This window comes from Microcaecilia unicolor, chromosome 1 (genome assembly GCF_901765095.1).
Source record: "Microcaecilia unicolor chromosome 1, aMicUni1.1, whole genome shotgun sequence".
In the NCBI taxonomy this organism is placed as follows: Eukaryota; Metazoa; Chordata; class Amphibia; order Gymnophiona; family Siphonopidae; genus Microcaecilia; species Microcaecilia unicolor.
In genome coordinates, this window is record NC_044031.1 from 664,570,175 (window position 1) to 664,587,763 (window position 17,589).

The window sequence follows — 17,589 nt, forward strand, 5'->3', positions numbered from 1 at the left end:
AAATTTGTGCTGAATAAAAGTATAGCTCTGCCCCTAACTGTTGAGGCTGACGATAAATTAGGTTGCATTAGCTAGCTACTATTTGCCATTGAATAAAACTACCAGAAAGTACTAAGGAAGGAGAAATAAATTATTTGTAAATCCTACCAGATACTTATCTTTAGTAGACATTTTATTCTCACTGGAAATGAGTGGAGTGGCTTACATGGTCCATAACTGTGGAAGGAATTTTCCTATCTAATATAATAAAACGCACCGTGAACGTTCTGAAGACAACGTTCTGAAGTCACTCAAACACTCCCTGAAGGGTTCGTGGATTCGTGGTGTGAAGCCAGCCAGGCTGCCAGCCGTCTCTGCCCCGCCCTCGCGTAAAACGTCATGACGTCCAGGGCAAACGTCATGACGTCGAGGGCAGAAAAAAAAACAAACAAAGCGCAGCGTCAGGGAAGGAGGCGGCGCTCCTGACGTCTCTAGCCTTCCCTTCGCTGTGTTCCGCCTTCTTCTGACGTCAAGGATGATGTCAGAAGAAGGCGGAACACAGCGAAGGGAAGGCTAGACGTCGGGAGCGCCGCCTCCTTCCCTGACGCTGCGCTGCCGGAACTGCCGCCACGGAGGTAAATTTAAAAAGAAAAAAAAAAAGGGATGTTGGGGGAAGAGAAGAGGGTGGGCAGTTGAACAATGGGAGCGGGAGGGCAGAGGAGAAACGACAGCAAGGATGCGAAGGGGGGGAGAAGAGGGCGGGACAGGCTGGGACATGGGAGACAGAAGAGCATGGATGCGAGGGGGGGTCATGGAAGGGAGAGGGGAATTGCTGGAAAAGGATGAATGGAGGGGGCAGGGGACAGAGGAGCATGGATGGGCATGGATTGGGATGGCAGGGCTCAGGGAGAGAGGGGAATTGCTGGAAAGGGATGAATGGAGGGGGCAGGGGACAGAGGAGCATGGATGGCCATGGATTGGGAGGGCAGGGCTCAGGGAGAGAGGGGAATTGCTGGATAGGGATGAATGGAGAGGACAGATGGGCATGGATGGATATGGATTGCAGGGCAGGGCTCAGGGAGAGAGGGGAATTGCTGGATAGGGATGAATGGAGGGGCCAGGTGATAGAGGAGCATGGATGGGCATGGATTGGGAGGGCAGGGCTCAGGGAGAGGGGAATTGCTGGATAGGGATGAATGGAGGGGACAGATGGGCATGGATGGATATGGATTGCAGGTCAGGGCTCAGGGAGAGAGGGGAATTGCTGGATAGGGATGAATGGAGGGGGCAGGTGACAGAGGAGTATGGATGGCCATGGATTGGGAGGGCAGGGCTCAGGGAGAGAGGGGAATTGCTGGAAAAAGATGAATGGAGGGGGCAAGGGACAGATGGGCATGGATTGGGAGGGCAAGGCTCACACTCTCTCTCTCATATACAATGTCTTTCTGACTCTCACTCTCACACACTCTGTCTCACAATGTATCACATTCACTCTCTATGTGCCACACAGTCACTCACACACTCGCTTGGTCTCATACACTCACTCTCACAGAGAATCTGTCTCACACACACTCTCTCTCTCGCACACACACACACACACTCTCTCACACTGTGTCTCACATACACACTTGCACACACTCTCATTCTCACACACACACTCACACCCAGACTCACTTTCTCTCTCACACACACACACTCACACTTTCACTCTGACTCTCACACAGTCACTCTCACATACACTCTCCCAAACATACACACTCCGAGGAAAACCTTGCTAGCGCCCGTTTCATTTGTGTCAGAAACGGGCCTTTTTTACTAGTGGTTATATATAAGCCTATGTTGAATCACTAGGGGGTGGTTTAAGGTATTGAAGGAGTTAGGTAACAAAGAGAGAGGAGGTGTTTGTTAGCTGTGATCCCTGAGGCAAGCTGGAGAGTAAGGGGAATTTGCAGGGACAGCTGAACTATTAGGCAGCTTGGTGGTCACCAAGGATTGCAAATTCAGAGGCAGGGGAGGGGTAGCAAAGAGCAGATTATAGTCAAAGCAAAAGAATAGATTCTGACACCACACCTACTCAAAGAAATAGCAGAACATACTTTAACCTGAAGTAGGGGGAGTGGACAATTTTCAAATAACCCACTTACCCAATTAAAAGACTGAAAATCTCTGCAGACCCCTGATGCTGTCCAGATAGCTTTAGGGCAATCTGGGTACGGAGCCAGGAGTTACCTGGAGACCAGTGATATTCAGTGTCAATATATGGATAACTGTCTGGATAACTTAGGGCAGTAGAAAAGTTATCAAGATGGTTATCTGGGTAATGATGCTGGATATTGCAGTTACCCAGATAACAGTGGATCTGCCTATTATACCAGGATTATCAGCACCACAACAACAGAGTTTGAAAACTGACCTGATAACATCCAATTCTGTGTTTCTACAGGATCATTCTGGAAAGAGTGACATTGGTGGGGTGATCATTATTGAGTTTAATTATGAAAATCTGAGGATGGAGGGGAGCTAGAGGCTTGAAAATTACTTGAGGGAAGGTGCAAGGCTGAAGGGTCACCTAGGGTGGCTAATACCTTTTCACTAACTCTGGGAATTTGAGTCCCTGTTCTAATACAGAAAAGGGAGAGGTGTGGTGTTAGGACTGGCCCTACTAATAAGCAGTTGTATAGGGTGGCAACATTTGGGGGAGTGGTACAATCACCATGGCTGCCTGTCATTGCTTCATACCTCACTGCCATCCACCATAGGAACAGTGGGAATCAATCCTCTGGTCTTTAGTCTGTTAAACTATAGCCTGTAAGCACTGCAAACAATTTCAGTCCAGTGGGGACTTCCTGTTGTTGATCTCATGTGTTAGGAAAGGATTTGCTGTCCTATCACAACTTATATGCTTGCAAGGCTGCCAAAAAAAAAAAAAGGAACGTGAGGCTCTGACCAGTGTTACACGTACTACTCCTCCAATGGTTATTATTTCTCAATGGCTCTAGTACAAAAGAGGAGTTATCGGAGGCTTGGTCATCACCCTCCATTCCTACTGGACTCTCAGTTCAACTGGAACAAACCCTTGATGAGATTAAGGAACCAGGAGTTGTCATTTACAAATACCTAGGTTTTTTTTCCCCCCATTTCTACTTGCCTCCTAATCCCATTATTGCAACTACATTCTTTGGTCTGGTGTCATTGACAATGCATACTGAGCCAGCCAGTAGTTGTCAATGACGGAGAACACTGCCTCCAAAGAACTGCCTGCCCTGGTTGGTCCATACAGTAGAAGTCAGGCCTGGTATATGAACCTAAATCCATCTCATGGCAATATACAGCAACACTATGGTACCTTTGAGTCTGATGATCTTCCTGAATGTTACCCTCACCTTCTCCTGCTGCCGAATGGTTTCTTCCAGAGCCTTGGTCTTGCTCAGTTTCTCCTCATGTTTCTTCAGAACAGCTTGCTGCTGCTGGTGAGCCCTCTGTAGTAGAACCAGTTCTTTCTCCCGATCATTCTTCTGAAGGCATCATGTAAAAGTTAAGAGGGAACTGTTATGGCATTGCGCAATCATTCTTTTACCCACAAAATGCAATGGTGACTTGAAGGGTGTTTCCCCTTTAGTGCCGATTCACTATTTGCAAAGACAGATTAAAAACATAGCTGGCTTTTTTTTTTCGGTCATGGAAATCCATATGCAGAATCCCTCAAGGATCCTCTTTATCGCCTATGCTGTTTAACATTTTTTATGTTGTCACTAGGTAGTATTATGGCAGGAGGGGTGAATTGATTCTTTCGTATGCAGATTATATCTTCATCTTGCTGACAGCTAATTCTACTGAAGATGAATCTTTTCTTAATAATAATGGAGGAGTAGCCTAGTGGTTAGTGCAGTGGACTTTGATCCTGGGGAACTGAGTTCAATTCCCACTGCAGCTCCTTGTGACTCTGGGCAAGTCACTTAACCCTCCATTGCCCCTGGTACAAAATAAGTACCTGAATATATGTAAAGCGCTTTGAATGTAGTTGCAAAAAAAAAAAACCCTCAGAAAGGCGGTATATCAAGTCCCATTTCCCTTAACTAAATATATCTAATATGTTAAAATTGAATACTACCAACTCTAAAATATTATGGCTGGGTAACAGCTCAAGGATAATTCCTGATACTCTGCTGCTGAACATTAACGATTCGCTTAAAATTGAACATTCCACCAAAGTACTAGGAGTCTCAGTGGACTCCTCTCTGACTTTTGACTCTCAGGTTAAGAACTTATATAAAAGATGTTTCTTTAAAATTAAACAACTGAGAGCTATTCAATCATACTTTTTTGATAATTAATTTGCTATACTTTAACAAGGCATACTACAAAGACCAACCAATGTGAATATACACAACCCCCCACACATATATTCAGAACTATCTAACAATATCTGCTTGTTTATTCAAATATTATGTTTTATCATTATCTTGCTTCCCAAGATCTTTCTGTAACACTAAATGTCTATTTTCTAATATATTTCCATCACTCATGAGGTATTGTAAGCCACATTGAGCCTGCAAAGAGGTGGGAAAATGTGGGATACAAATGCAATAAATAAATAACATAAATAAATAAATAAAAAATACTGGTGCAAGCTGAAATCTTATCTCAGTTGGATTACTGCAACGCTCTCTATGCTGGTATTTCTGTTATTTTAATGAAAAAGGATCCAACTACTACAAAACACAGGGGCTAAACTAATCTTTAGACAACAAAAGTTATGATTATGTTATACTTCTTTTGTTTTCCCTTCATTGGCTGCCATTTGAAAGCCCGTGTGGAGTTTAAATTAGCTTGCTTTGTTTTTAAGATTTGGGATGTTGCAGCCCCTGAGCTTCTTTCTAGTCTGATCTTTCATCAATTGGTTAGATGTTCACCTATATTAAAAAAATAATTCTATTTTATATTTCCTATCATTTAAATCTGTTTGATACACAGGATTTATGAAAGGTCTTTTTTTTCTCTCAAACAGTTCAAATTTGGACTGCTTTATCATGTTTTCTAACTCAGGCATCTTCTTATATTATTTTCTGTAAACAAGTAAAAATGTATTTGTTTCAAAAATATCTAATTTAACCTTTTAATAATTTTTCTTTCTTACTGTAATTCATTTCTTTATAAACTGCTTTGGAACAAATGTTGGGATTAAGCGTTCTATAAGTAAATAGGTTAGATTAGACTTCAACTTTCAACTGTTAAATCTTCCACTTAGAGTACATACATGAGTTTCTGTTTCCTAACTGGGCGTGTTTTCTTTCTTTTTTTTTTTTATTAAACAAGAGGTCTTTATTATACGAACTGGAACTCTCGATTTTTCCTGCTTTAAAACATGAAAGAGAAAGAAAAAGAAAAAGAAAAGGAGGGAGGTGGAAAATACACAGAAGGGATGAACAGAAGGGACAAGAAAATGTAGAAGGCACAGAAAATAACATAGTAAAGGACTTCATGTTAAACCAAGACCTTCTACATGAAACTCACATTTCGGAGAGAACACTAGATTTTATCCCAAATCCGAGTGTTATTGCGGCACATAGCAGTTAATTTCTCCATCCTATAAATGTAACGCAATTAACACTCCACATAGTCAAAGATGAGACTCCTGGATCTTTCCATGCATCCGCTCTAGTCAATTTTGCAGCATATAGCAAGTGTCTAATCAGTGCGACCTGCAGCTTGAGGAACTGGGATATCCCTATTGAGCAAGAAGATCATGGGGTCCTTTGGAACTCTCAGACCAGTTAACCAAAGGATCTGAAACCGAATGTTCTTCTAACATGCTCTCGCCTTTGGACAGGTCCATCAAACATGACCCAAAGTGCCCCATATCCCACTGTCACCAACAGGCAGAATCAGAATGAGAGTACCAATGGCTCTAGGCAATTTGGTGTCACATACCAACGGTATACGATCTTGACATTATTTTCCTTAATACTGAATGCAATGGCTATGTTGACCAATGTTTGCTCCATAGACTCCCACTTGGTGGGGTACAGACAGTCCCTAGTTCACGTTCCCACTGTATTCAATGGCTCAAGTATATGGGGAGGAGATCCCTGAAATAGCCATACCCACCAAATGCTTAGTGAAACAAAAAAATCCTTACGAACAGAAACCTCTCCAGTGAATCATGCTGGGCTGGATTTTCTATATTGTTTTAATTATTTTTTATTGGGATTTTCCCCTGCTGGTTAGGCTATTAGTCTGATTCACTTTGCACCTAGAAGCCAAAGTTTTACATAATTAATTATTTGTAAACTGATTTGACGTAGATACAAAAGGTAGTGTATGGAATCCAATTCAACTAAACTTCCTGCGGCTTTGCTTCCCACTCCAACTCTGAGGTAGAGTTACTCTACCTTGTTTTGACTACGGCATTCATTCTTCATTCCTATGGTTAACATATAATAAGCTCAGTCAATTTGGGAGCTTCAATATGTAAAGTCATATTACATGTGAGAGATAGTACCCTCTATTTATTCATTAGATCACTGTGCAATGTAGGACCATGTGTAAAATACCTTCAGCACCCAGGTAGTGAGAATATTCACATAACAGGGGCTACATCTAACTCGACTACCTCTACTTCAGGAAGCAGATGAAAGCCTGGCTCTTCCAAGCCTTTAATACTTATGGTGACTGACTATACACTTATTCTGTACTTGGACTAGCTAGCTACACACACTGCAACTTAGACCAGTTCCTTATATTTTTAAAAAAACTGTATAAAGAACTTGCCTTGAGTTATCTATTTATCTCAACTGACGCTGTATCACCCATCTTGTCCCTATCTATGTATCTGCACTTGGCCCCTCGGCTACATGGTAAGCTGTATTGTAGAAAAGCATTAGCATCATATCTATATTATCTGAATGTTCTAATGCATACTTATTAGGTGTTTCATTAGTATTATGCTGGCATTGTATTACATCTCAGTTATTTGAATTCCAGTGCTATTAAATGTATATATTTTTGATGCTGTTTCATGGTAGCCCTATTATTAGGTTTCAATTTGCTGTTTTCAGGTTTACCTTATTTATTGTAATTACTGTATGTTTATATTTGGTCATTTTACTATTGTCATGCTGTTAACAAAATTGTAAGTTTTATGTTAAACTGTACATTGCCTTGGGTGAATCTCTTCATAAAGGCGATTAATACATTCTAATAAATAAATACCCTAGAGTTTATAGTTACTATCAAATGATTTCCTGTAGAGGTCAGGATAATTGATAAAAACAAAAGATTGTTTCACTATTAGTATTGTTTCTGCAGTCTTTGTAGGGTGTGTTATCCTTGGTAAGGACAGAAAGAAGCTCTGATATTTGCTGTTTTCAGGTTTACCTTATTTATTGTAATTATGTTTATATTTGGTCATTTTACTATTGTCATGCTGTTAACAAAATTGTAAGTTTTATGTTAAACTGTACATTGCCTTGGGTGAATCTCTTCATAAAGGCGATTAATAAATTCTAATAAATAAATACCCTAGAGTTTATAGTTACTATCAAATGATTTCCTGTAGAGGTCAGGATAATTGATAAAAACAAAAGATTGTTTCACTATTAGTATTGTTTCTGCAGTCTTTGTAGGGTGTGTTATCCTTGGTAAGGACAGAAAGAAGCTCTGATATCACGTTTGCATGCGTTGCACTCGGGGCCCAGACCTTAGCTGTACCAGAACCCAAGGAGACCCCACAACCAAGGAAAGGGCCAAGGCAAGAGGATCTCCACTGGGAGAAGAAGCTCCTTTGTACCCCAACCCATTAGTGAACCACTCAAAGCTAAACGCAAAGATGTGGGTAAGAGCCCAATAACCACAGTGCCAAAAACCCAGGCCCTAGCAAAGGTTAGGATACAGGAAGTACAGGAGGGTACAGTCACCCAGAGATGAAGGAGAGAGCTGGCTAGCGAGGCATAGCCCCTACTGCCAATATGGACATCAAGTGTTGAACTATGGGAAACATCTATCTATGCATCAGCCATCTCCGGGTCAACGGCCAGTAGTTATATTCAAAGGGTCATAAGAACATAAGAGTAGCGATAATGGGTCAGACCGATGATCCCTCTAGCCCAGTATCCTGTTTTCCGAACAGTAGGCAAGCCAGGTCACAAATACCTGGCAGAAACCCAAATAGTGGCAACACTCCATACTACAAATCCCAGGGCAAGCAGCTGCTTCCCATGTCTGTCTCAATAGCAGACTACGGACGTTTCCTCCAGGAAATTGTCCAAACCTTTTTTAAACCCAGATACGCTAACTGCTGTTACCACATCCTCCGGCAAAGAGTTCCAGAGCTTAACTATTTATTGAGTGAAAAAAATATTTCCTCCTATTTGTTTTAAAAGTATTTCCATGTAATTTCCTCAAGTGTCCCTTAGTCTTTGTACTTTTGGAATGAGTAAAAAATCAAATTTACATCTACTCGTTCTACACCACTCAGGATTTTGTAGACCTCAATCATATCTCTCCTCATCTGTCTCTTTTCCAAGCTGAAGAGCCCTAACCTCTTTAACTTTTCCTCATACGAGAGGAGTTCCATCCCCTTTATCATTTTGGTCACTCTTCTTTGAAACTTTTCTAATTCCGCTATATCTTTTTTGAGACACAGCGACCAAAACTGAACACAATACTCAAGGTGTGGACACACCATGGATTTAGTGAAGGGAAATCTTGCCTCACCAATCTATTACATTTCTTTGAAGGTGTGAACAAACATGCAGATAAAGCCGAGACGGTTGATATTGTGTATCTGGATTTACAAAAGGCGATTGACACAGTACCTCATGAAAGACTCCAGAATCATGGGCGTAGTTTGACTGTTTATTTTTTGAGGAGGAGGGGGATATGGGGCAGGGCACATTAGCATATTCATTTGCATATAGCATACATATGCATTATGGTTTTTCCCAAAAAAACCAGCTCTTTCTCCCTTCCTTCCTTCTTTCCTCCTTACCCAGCACTCCCTCTTCGTCTCCAGTAGTATTTCCCTACCCCCTTTCCCATACCATAAAAGTGTTGACCTTTGGAAATGCATAGGCTCTATATGTAGATCCTTCAAGTGGTAGTGTGTCATGATTTAGGCTCTAAAACCCTTTCTGATGTTTTGGTGCCACCTCAGTAAGGCCAACACACAATCTCTCCACTGCAAAACACTATACACAAACTTGTGCAAAAACACACTCATAACCTTACCAAACCATAACAGCACTAATTCCGAGGTCAGGATGAGCTACAACCTTATGCGTGGAAAGGCAGCACTGTAATTACACCGGGCTCTGAAACACCAATAACACTACCTAGTGAAAAAAAAAACAAAAAAGGGCTGCACACACTACACGCTAGTAGAATACTGCACCATGATCATACGTGAAAAACACATGATACAACAGATATGACACAAGGAACTAGAAATCAAAAAATATGAAGGCAAAATACTGAACTGGAAAGTTACCTCAAAAAAGACTCGGCAAGCAGCAATACTAGAGAAATTGAAACTTACATGCAAAATATCACAGATGCACATTTCTAAAAGCTGACATATTCCAATTAATAAATTCTGAATAAAATACTTTTTTCTACCTTTGCTGTCTGAGCATTTAGTTTTTCTATTTGCTTTGGTCCCAGTGTCTTCTGTTTTATGCAATGTCTTCTTTCCATTTGATATTTCTTCTCTCACCATGTCCACCATCCTCCTGTGTCCTTATGTGTCCTGTCTACCATCTGTAGCCCTGTCCCTATCCTTCCTCCAGTTTCAGCATCTGCCCTCAAAGTGTTCCGATCCAGCCCTTAAATTCACCAGTTTACCCTCCATCCATATCCAGCATTTCTCTTCACTCCCCTCCCCTTCATCTATGTGCATCTATTTCCTTTCTCATTCCTCCTCTCCATCCATGTCCAGCATTTCGCCTCTCTCCCTTCCCCTCCATTTGTGTGCATCCCGTTCCTTTGTCTTTCCTTCCCCCCATCCATGTCCAGCATTTCTCCTCTCTTCCCTCCCCTCCCTCCAAGTGCATCTCCTTTCTGTCTTGCCTCCCCTCCATCCATCCATGTCCAGCAACTCTCCTCTCTCCCCTGTCCTCCCCTCCATCCATCCATGTCCCTCAACTCTCCATTCTCTTCTGCCCTCTCTTCCACCCATATCCAGCAAATTTCTTCTCTCCCCTGCCCCCTCCATCCATCAATGTCCAGCAATTCTTCTCTGTCCCTTGTCCTCCCCTCCATGTCCGGTGATTTCTCTTCTCTCCCCTCCCATCCATGTCCAGCGATTCTCCTCTGCCCCTCCCCTCCATGTCCAGTGATTTTTCCTTGCTCTCCTGCCCTCCCCTCCATGTCCAGCGATTCTCCTCTGCCCTCCCCTCCTATCCACGTCCAATGATTCTCCTTTGTTCCCTATCCTCCCCTCCCATCCATGTCCAGTGGCTTGCCTCAGCCCCCCCCCTTTTCACTCCCCGAATTTGAGTTCCAACCCAGCCACCCTGCCCTCCTTCAGCTCCCCGAGAGCCCTCCTCTCCGTTCCTGCCGCCCTGCGTTTAAACCTTTTAAGTTGCAGCGCGGCAGGAACAGAGAGGAGGGCTGTCGGGGAGCTGAGGGCGGGCAGGGGGGATCGAGAGCTGCCTGCAGCTGGGTTGCGCCAGCCCTGGTTAAAGGACAGAAAACAGAGAGTAGGGTTAAATGGTCAGTATTCTCAATGGAGAAGGGTAGATAGTGGGGTTCCCCAGGGGTCTGTGCTGGGACCATTGCTTTTTAACATATTTATAAATGATCTAGAGATGGGAGTAGCTAGTGAGGTAATTAAATTTGCTGATGACACACAGTTGTTCAAAGTTGTTAAATTATAAGAGGATTATGAAGACCTACAAGAGGACCTTAAGAGATTGGGAGACTGGGCATCTTAATGTGAGCAAGTGCAAAGTGATGCATGTGGGAAAGAGGAACCTGAATTATAGCTACGTGATGCAAGGTTCCACATTAGGAGTAACCGACCGGGAAAGGGATCTAGGTGTCATCCCACACGTTGAAACCCTTTGCTCAGTGTGCTGCGGAGGCTAAGAAAGCAAATAGAATGTTAGGTATTATTAGGAAAGGAATGGAAAACAGAAATAAGGACATTATAATGCCTTTGTATCACTCCATGGTGCGACTATACCTTGAAAATTGTGTTCAACTCTGGTCACTGCACCTCAACAATGATTTAGTGGAATTAGAAAAGGTGCAGAGAAGGGTGACAAAAATGATAAAGGGGATGGGACGACTTACCTATAAGGAAGGGCTAAAGCAGCTAGGGCTCTTCAGCTTGGAGAAAAGACGGCTGAGGGGAGTTATGATAGAGGGCTATAAAATGGAGTGGAATGGGTAGACGTGAATCGCTTGTTTACTCTTTCCAAAAATACTAGGACTAGGGGGCATGCAATGAAGCTACAAAGTAGTAAATTTAAAACTAATCTGAGAAAATGTTTCTTTACTCAATGTGTCATTAAACTCAGGAATTCATTTTCAGAGAATGTGGTAAAAGCAGTTAGCTTAGTGGGGTTTTTAAAAAAGGTTTGGATGGCTTCCTAAAGGAAAATTCTATAGACTACTATATGGATCTGGGGAAAATCAGCTGTTTATTTCTAGGATAAGCAACATAAAATGTATTGTACTTTTTTGGAATCTTGCCAGGTACTTGTGACCTGAATTGGCCATTATTGGAAACAGGATGCTGAGCTTGATGAACCTTCGGTCTGTCACAGTATGGAAATACTTATGTACTTATGCACCTTTTGTGGAAAAACTTTAAGTCGTCCGGTACAGACACTTTGACAGCGGCTATGCTCAGCTGGAGCCAGTCAAAAGCTTGCCCCTTGCTTAGACTGGGGAGCAGCAGGGGTCTTAGGTGCAAGCTGTTGAAGAGAACGAGCATGCTGGGGCTGAGAAAGAGCAGGCTGGTGAGAGGAAGTGACATGCCTACGTCTCTGTGAGTAGTAGGCATCCCTCTTCGACTTGCCAAAAGATCTCCTAGCTGAGGAGGCTGGTGCAGAAGATGCCTGGTGGGAGACAGAAGAGATGGTATCAGTATGCTTCTTTATTTGGTCAGTGACCTCCTCAACCTTCTCTCCAAAAAGGTTATTCTCCCCCCCCCACCCCACACCAGCATGGGGCATCCGCCAACCTGCATTGAACTGACTGTTCAAAGTCAGAAACATGCAGCCATGAGAGTTTGCACTTTGTTATACTTTGAGCAGAGATCCTGGAAGCCATGTCAAAAGTGTCAATAGGCGCCCCGGCCAAGAATTTTCAACATGCCTTCTGTTGCTTGTCCAACTGGCGCACTGACTTGGCTTGGTCCGGTGGGAGAGAGTCTGTCAAGTCCATCAACTTGCGCTCTGAGTCCCGCAAAAAGATACTCGTAAAGAGCTGGTACGATTGTATATGGGACACGAGCACTGGGGCCTAGCACATCTTCCTCTCAAAAGAGTCCAAGGTCCTAGCTTCTCTGCCTGGGGGCGCCAAGGAATAGTCTCTAAAACTTCTGGCTCTTTTGAGAGTGGACTCCACCACCGTGGAGTTGTGAGGCAACTGAGGTCTATCTATCAAAGACAGATGTACTGTGGATCTGGTACTGAGTGTCAATCTTCTTTGGCATGACAGGGACCGACAGAGGGGACTTGCAATTCCAATTGAGAACTTCCTTGAGTACCTCACGGAGAGAAAGATGTTTTGAGAAGAAATCTGTCCAAATGGTGCTTTATGACACTTTTTGGACGTTTCTCTCTTTAAAAAATGAGCCCCATTATGTCTCAACCTCACATCAGGTAAATTGTGAACATAATATTATCTGTCTGTCTCAGTCTCCCTCCAGTTTTTGATGTCACACCTTTGTAGTTTGCTTTAAGCAATGTCCGCAGCTTGTGAAATGTATCTTTCTACCATTTTTAATACTTTTAACAGTAACAGACATCTGATTCCAGGACAGTGAAGTGAATTGGCATTTCTGTGTCAAGTCTGCCCACCATCTTTCTCTTTTCATTGCTGTAATCATTTTGCTAAATAAGGGTGTGTGTGGCTATGTTTTTTTCAGAACATCTTAACATTGAAGGTAATCAATCATTTTACATTTAGATCTATTGACCATACTTATATTGACCATCTAGATATATTGACCATACTTGTATTGCAGGACCAATTTTGGTTTATTGTTTTTCTTTTTATCAAGCTCCACTGGTTCAGTTCGTCTACACTGGAAGAAATGAGTGGTTCAATCTCAGTTTAGCCTTTTTCAGGCTATCTGATCATATAAGCAGATGTTAATATTCATTTTGACAATCCAAGTACAACTGTAGAACCAACTTTTGTTGCACTGTTGGGAGACCTTGGGATTGCTATTCAGTTTTTGCAGCCTATTCATTTTGATGGACATTGTTTAGATCTCATAGCAACAGCTTAATAAACACAAATTATTTTTAAATCCAAAGAAATGTGAAATGCTGTGGCTATCAAATGAGAAAACCCCATTTGTGCTACAGATTCAGCCTCATCCTATTTCAATTAAAGATGCTAATCATTGAATTGATTTGGGATTCAAAACTCTCGTTTGATCCTTATATTTCCAAGACAGTTAAAAATTCATTTTTTTTCTTGAGGAAAATTCAGTCCTTGAGGGCTATGAGAATACTTTTTCATGCTTTAGTAATCAATCAAATTGATTATTGCAATTCTTTGCTTGTGGAGGTGTCCCCTTTAAGATAAAACACTTACAGCTGATTCAAAATACAGCTGTAAGATTGCTCTACGATGTTAAAATATTTGATCATGTGACACCTTTTCCACAGGAACAGCATTGGTTACCAGTTTTAGCATGGATTAAATTTAAAATGTTGGTCTTAATCCACCAGGCCTGCTACTTTGGGGTATCTCATTATCTGCAATCAGCTCTCAGTTCCTACCAATCAAACCAATTCCTTCATTCTTCCCAAAGTAACTTGTTAGTTATTTCTTCTTTAGCTGCATACTTTGAGCCAGACAGCTTTTAGTATTGTGGCATCTACACTGTGGAATTCTCTCTCCTGAAATTGAGGCAGGAGGTTTCATATCAGAAATATACAAAGGGCCTTTAAACATGGGTACTTAGACAGTTTGTTTTTAATGTGATGGATTCATTTATCCCTATACCACTTTTGAGATTGGAGTTGCTGGGCGCTAACTTACCTTGTTTGTCCTCTGTTTGATTCGAAGTATCTATTGATATTAAATTGATGTTCAATTCAACTCCACTTTCCTTGTGTACTTTTCCTGACCTAATTAATGCTCTTGCTTTATAAATATATAAGTATTTTTCTTTTGCATTTAGGACTAGATTCTATACACAGCACCTGAAAATTCCGCATGGAAAAAAATACACCTAGGTGTATTCTCTAAAGTCCGCCTAAATTTTATAGAATAGGCTTAAATTTCTGTGCAGTATATAGAATACACCGAGCACATCTCCACATGACCAAATTTAGTTAAGTACATAAGTATATAAGTATTGCCAAACTGGGACAGACCAAAGGTCCATCAAGCCCAGCACCCTGTTTCCAACAGTGGCCAATCCAGGACACATGTACCAGGCAAGATCCCAAAAAAGTACATATTTGCAGTAGTTAAATTTAGCTGCTTAGCCCCAATCTTCCATGGAGTCAATGTAACTGTCCAGCAGCTCATGAAGGTAGAAGTAAAGACTATTTTAACATTGACCCCCAATTAGATATTTAGATATGGCTTAGAGGTATTGCCTTTTTTTTTTTTTTTGGATATAACGTAACCTTCAGTATGTTTTGTATTTCAATTCAGTACACATGATCTTAAATCCTACAGTAAGTTATTTATAAATCTAGCTGGGTACTCTATTTGGGTAGTTTGTTATGCAGATGGTTTTGTACATGTCTAATGTTGATTCAAATTCTATTCTGTTTTCTATGTGCAATGTTGTGTGCTTAGTATTTTGCTTATACACACATTTTATTTTTTGTTACATTTGCACCCAGCGCTTTCCCACTCATGGCAGGCTCAATGCGGCTTACATGGGGCGATGGAGGGTTAAGTGACTTGCCCAGAGTCACAAGGAGCTGCCTGTACCTGAAGTGGGAATTGAACTCAGTTCCTCAGGACCAAAGTCCACCACCCTAACCACTAGGCCACTCCTCCTATCCATTGCCTTACCTTACCTTTGAGAACTGACCTTAATGTTACCTGGAAGTGAGGGGGACTAAGCTGCCATGTCCTGCGTGCAAAATGGATCATAGTCCCTTTCCCTATGTGTCCTTCTGTCTGTCTTACCCTTATCCTTATTGGTCCTGTCTGTCTGTCCTGATTTAGATTGTAAGCTCTTTTGAGCAGGGACTGTCTTTTCTTCATGCTCAATTGTGAAGCGCTGTGTATGACTGGTAGCGCTATAGAAATGATTTGTAGTAGTAGTAGTATCACTTACTCGAATCAGCTCATTCTGGAGCTGCTGCACCTTGCTCTTCATCTGGCGGAGCTCTGCTGACTCGTTGGCTAGCTTGTGCTTCAGAGACACTGTTAGAGACAGAACATTTTATTCACTCAATAAATATTTCTTTGCTCCAACCCCTGCCTGATGGGACTGACAGGTTCTTCTTGCAGGTTCAGAGATTTAAAATAAGTCTTTAAGATTCAGCACCAAAGCACTGCTTTAACCTTTCCTCATGAGACAGTCATTCTATCACCTGTATCATTTTGGTTGCCCTTTTCTGTCCCTTTCTAATTCTGCTGTATTACAAGGTAGTAGCAAGATCAAGTGTGACACTGCAAGAGGGGAACAAGTTATAAGTGGATGAAATAGTTCTGAAAATATTAAATATGTGAAGGAGGAACATTTAACTTTTTACCTGACAGTGGCCCAACCATTGCACGGTGCAGGCTTCATCAGGGGTGGTGTTTCAAAACTGTACAACAACCTTGATGTTGCAATTAATATTTTATCCTCTGTCTTCACAGGAACTTCAATACCGGTTGCTTTACAGATTTATGGAATAACTTCTTGACAGCGTATTGAAGTTCCTATGGAGACGGAGGATAAAACATTGGAAACACCACCCCTGATGAAGCCTGCATAGTGAAACGGTTGGGCCACTGTCAAGTGAAAGTTAAATGTTCCTTTCCTTCATATATTTTTGTGGCTTGAATGCTATGATGGCTGCAGCTTGTTATGGGCATTCAAAAGTATTTTATTAGTATCATAGCATTGTAAAAAAAAATGAACAAGGTTTTTGACTAATGAATGATAAAACTACCCCAGTAAGACACTGAGTTGTCAGAGTCCGGGTGTCTGAGGACCTTTTTTCTTGCTCATTTCATAGCATTGGTTACATTTTGTGTGTTTTGACTTGTTTCAAAATTTTTTCTTGCATTAGGTTTGAGTACAAGTTGGTTGTCCACATGAGTTTGGGATCACCACACTTAAAATTTAGCCATGTAAATTGCTGTAGGCCTGATATCCAAAAAAACCAAGTTGAGCTCCTAAATGTGTGCCCTATTTTCAGTCAAACTTATTATCCTATAAACCACCTTGCTGTAGCAATACCAAAGGCAGTATAGCAAGTAATGAACAATGCATATGGTACATATGTTTTGTTATATTTGTTATATATGCATTTGTATAGTTGACTGTGCTTTTATAAGTATTTGTATGTATCCTACCCCAAGTGTTTTTGTAAGAACTGCTTAAAGAACTAAACATAAGTACATAAGTACATAAGTACATAAGTAGTGCCATACTGGGAAAGACCAAAGGTCCATCTAGCCCAGCATCCTGTCACCGACAGTGGCCAATCCAGGTCAAGGGCACCTGGCACGCTCCCCAAACGTAAAAACATTCCAGACAAGTTATACCTAAAAATGCGGAATTTTTCCAAGTCCATTTAATAGCGGTCTATGGACTTGTCCTTTAGGAATCTATCTAACCCCTTTTTAAACTCCGTCAAGCTAACCGCCCGTACCACGTTCTCCGGCAACGAATTCCAGAGTCTAATTACACGTTGGGTGAAGAAAAATTTTCTCCGATTCGTTTTAAATTTAACACACTGTAGCTTCAACTCATGCCCTCTAGTCCTAGTATTTTTGGATAGTGTGAACAGTCGCTTCACATCCACCCGATCCATTCCACTCATTATTTTATACACTTCTATCATATCTCCCCTCAGCCGTCTCTTCTCCAAGCTGAAAAGCCCTAGCCTTCTCAGCCTCTCTTCATAGGAAAGTCGTCCCATCCCCACTATCATTTTCGTCGCCCTTCGCTGTACCTTTTCCAATTCTACTATATCTTTTTTGAGATACGGAGACCAGTACTGAACACAATATTCCAGGTGCGGTCGCACCATGGAGCGATACAACGGCATTATAATATCCGCACACCTGGACTCCATACCCTTCCTAATAACACCCAACATTCTATTCGCTTTCCTAGCCGCAGCAGCACACTGAGCAGAAGGTTTCAGCGTATCATCGACGACGACACCCAGATCCCTTTCTTGATCCGTAACTCCTAACGTGGAACCTTGCAAGACGTAGCTATAATTCGGGTTCCTCTTACCC

General features: G+C 41.8%; 1 protein-coding gene across 1 annotated transcript in view; it reads right to left on the reverse strand.

Annotated features, from left to right (window-relative positions):
• CCDC33 (coiled-coil domain containing 33) overlaps positions 1-17,589 on the reverse strand; it is a 642,117-nt gene that overhangs the window by 23,507 nt on the left and 601,021 nt on the right. Inside the window, exons 17-18 of the mRNA XM_030187021.1 lie at positions 15,464-15,552; positions 3,363-3,494 (exon numbers count right to left, since the gene is read on the reverse strand). Coding sequence (XP_030042881.1) covers positions 3,363-3,494; positions 15,464-15,552 — 221 coding nt within the window. The remainder of the gene's footprint in view (positions 1-3,362; positions 3,495-15,463; positions 15,553-17,589) is intronic.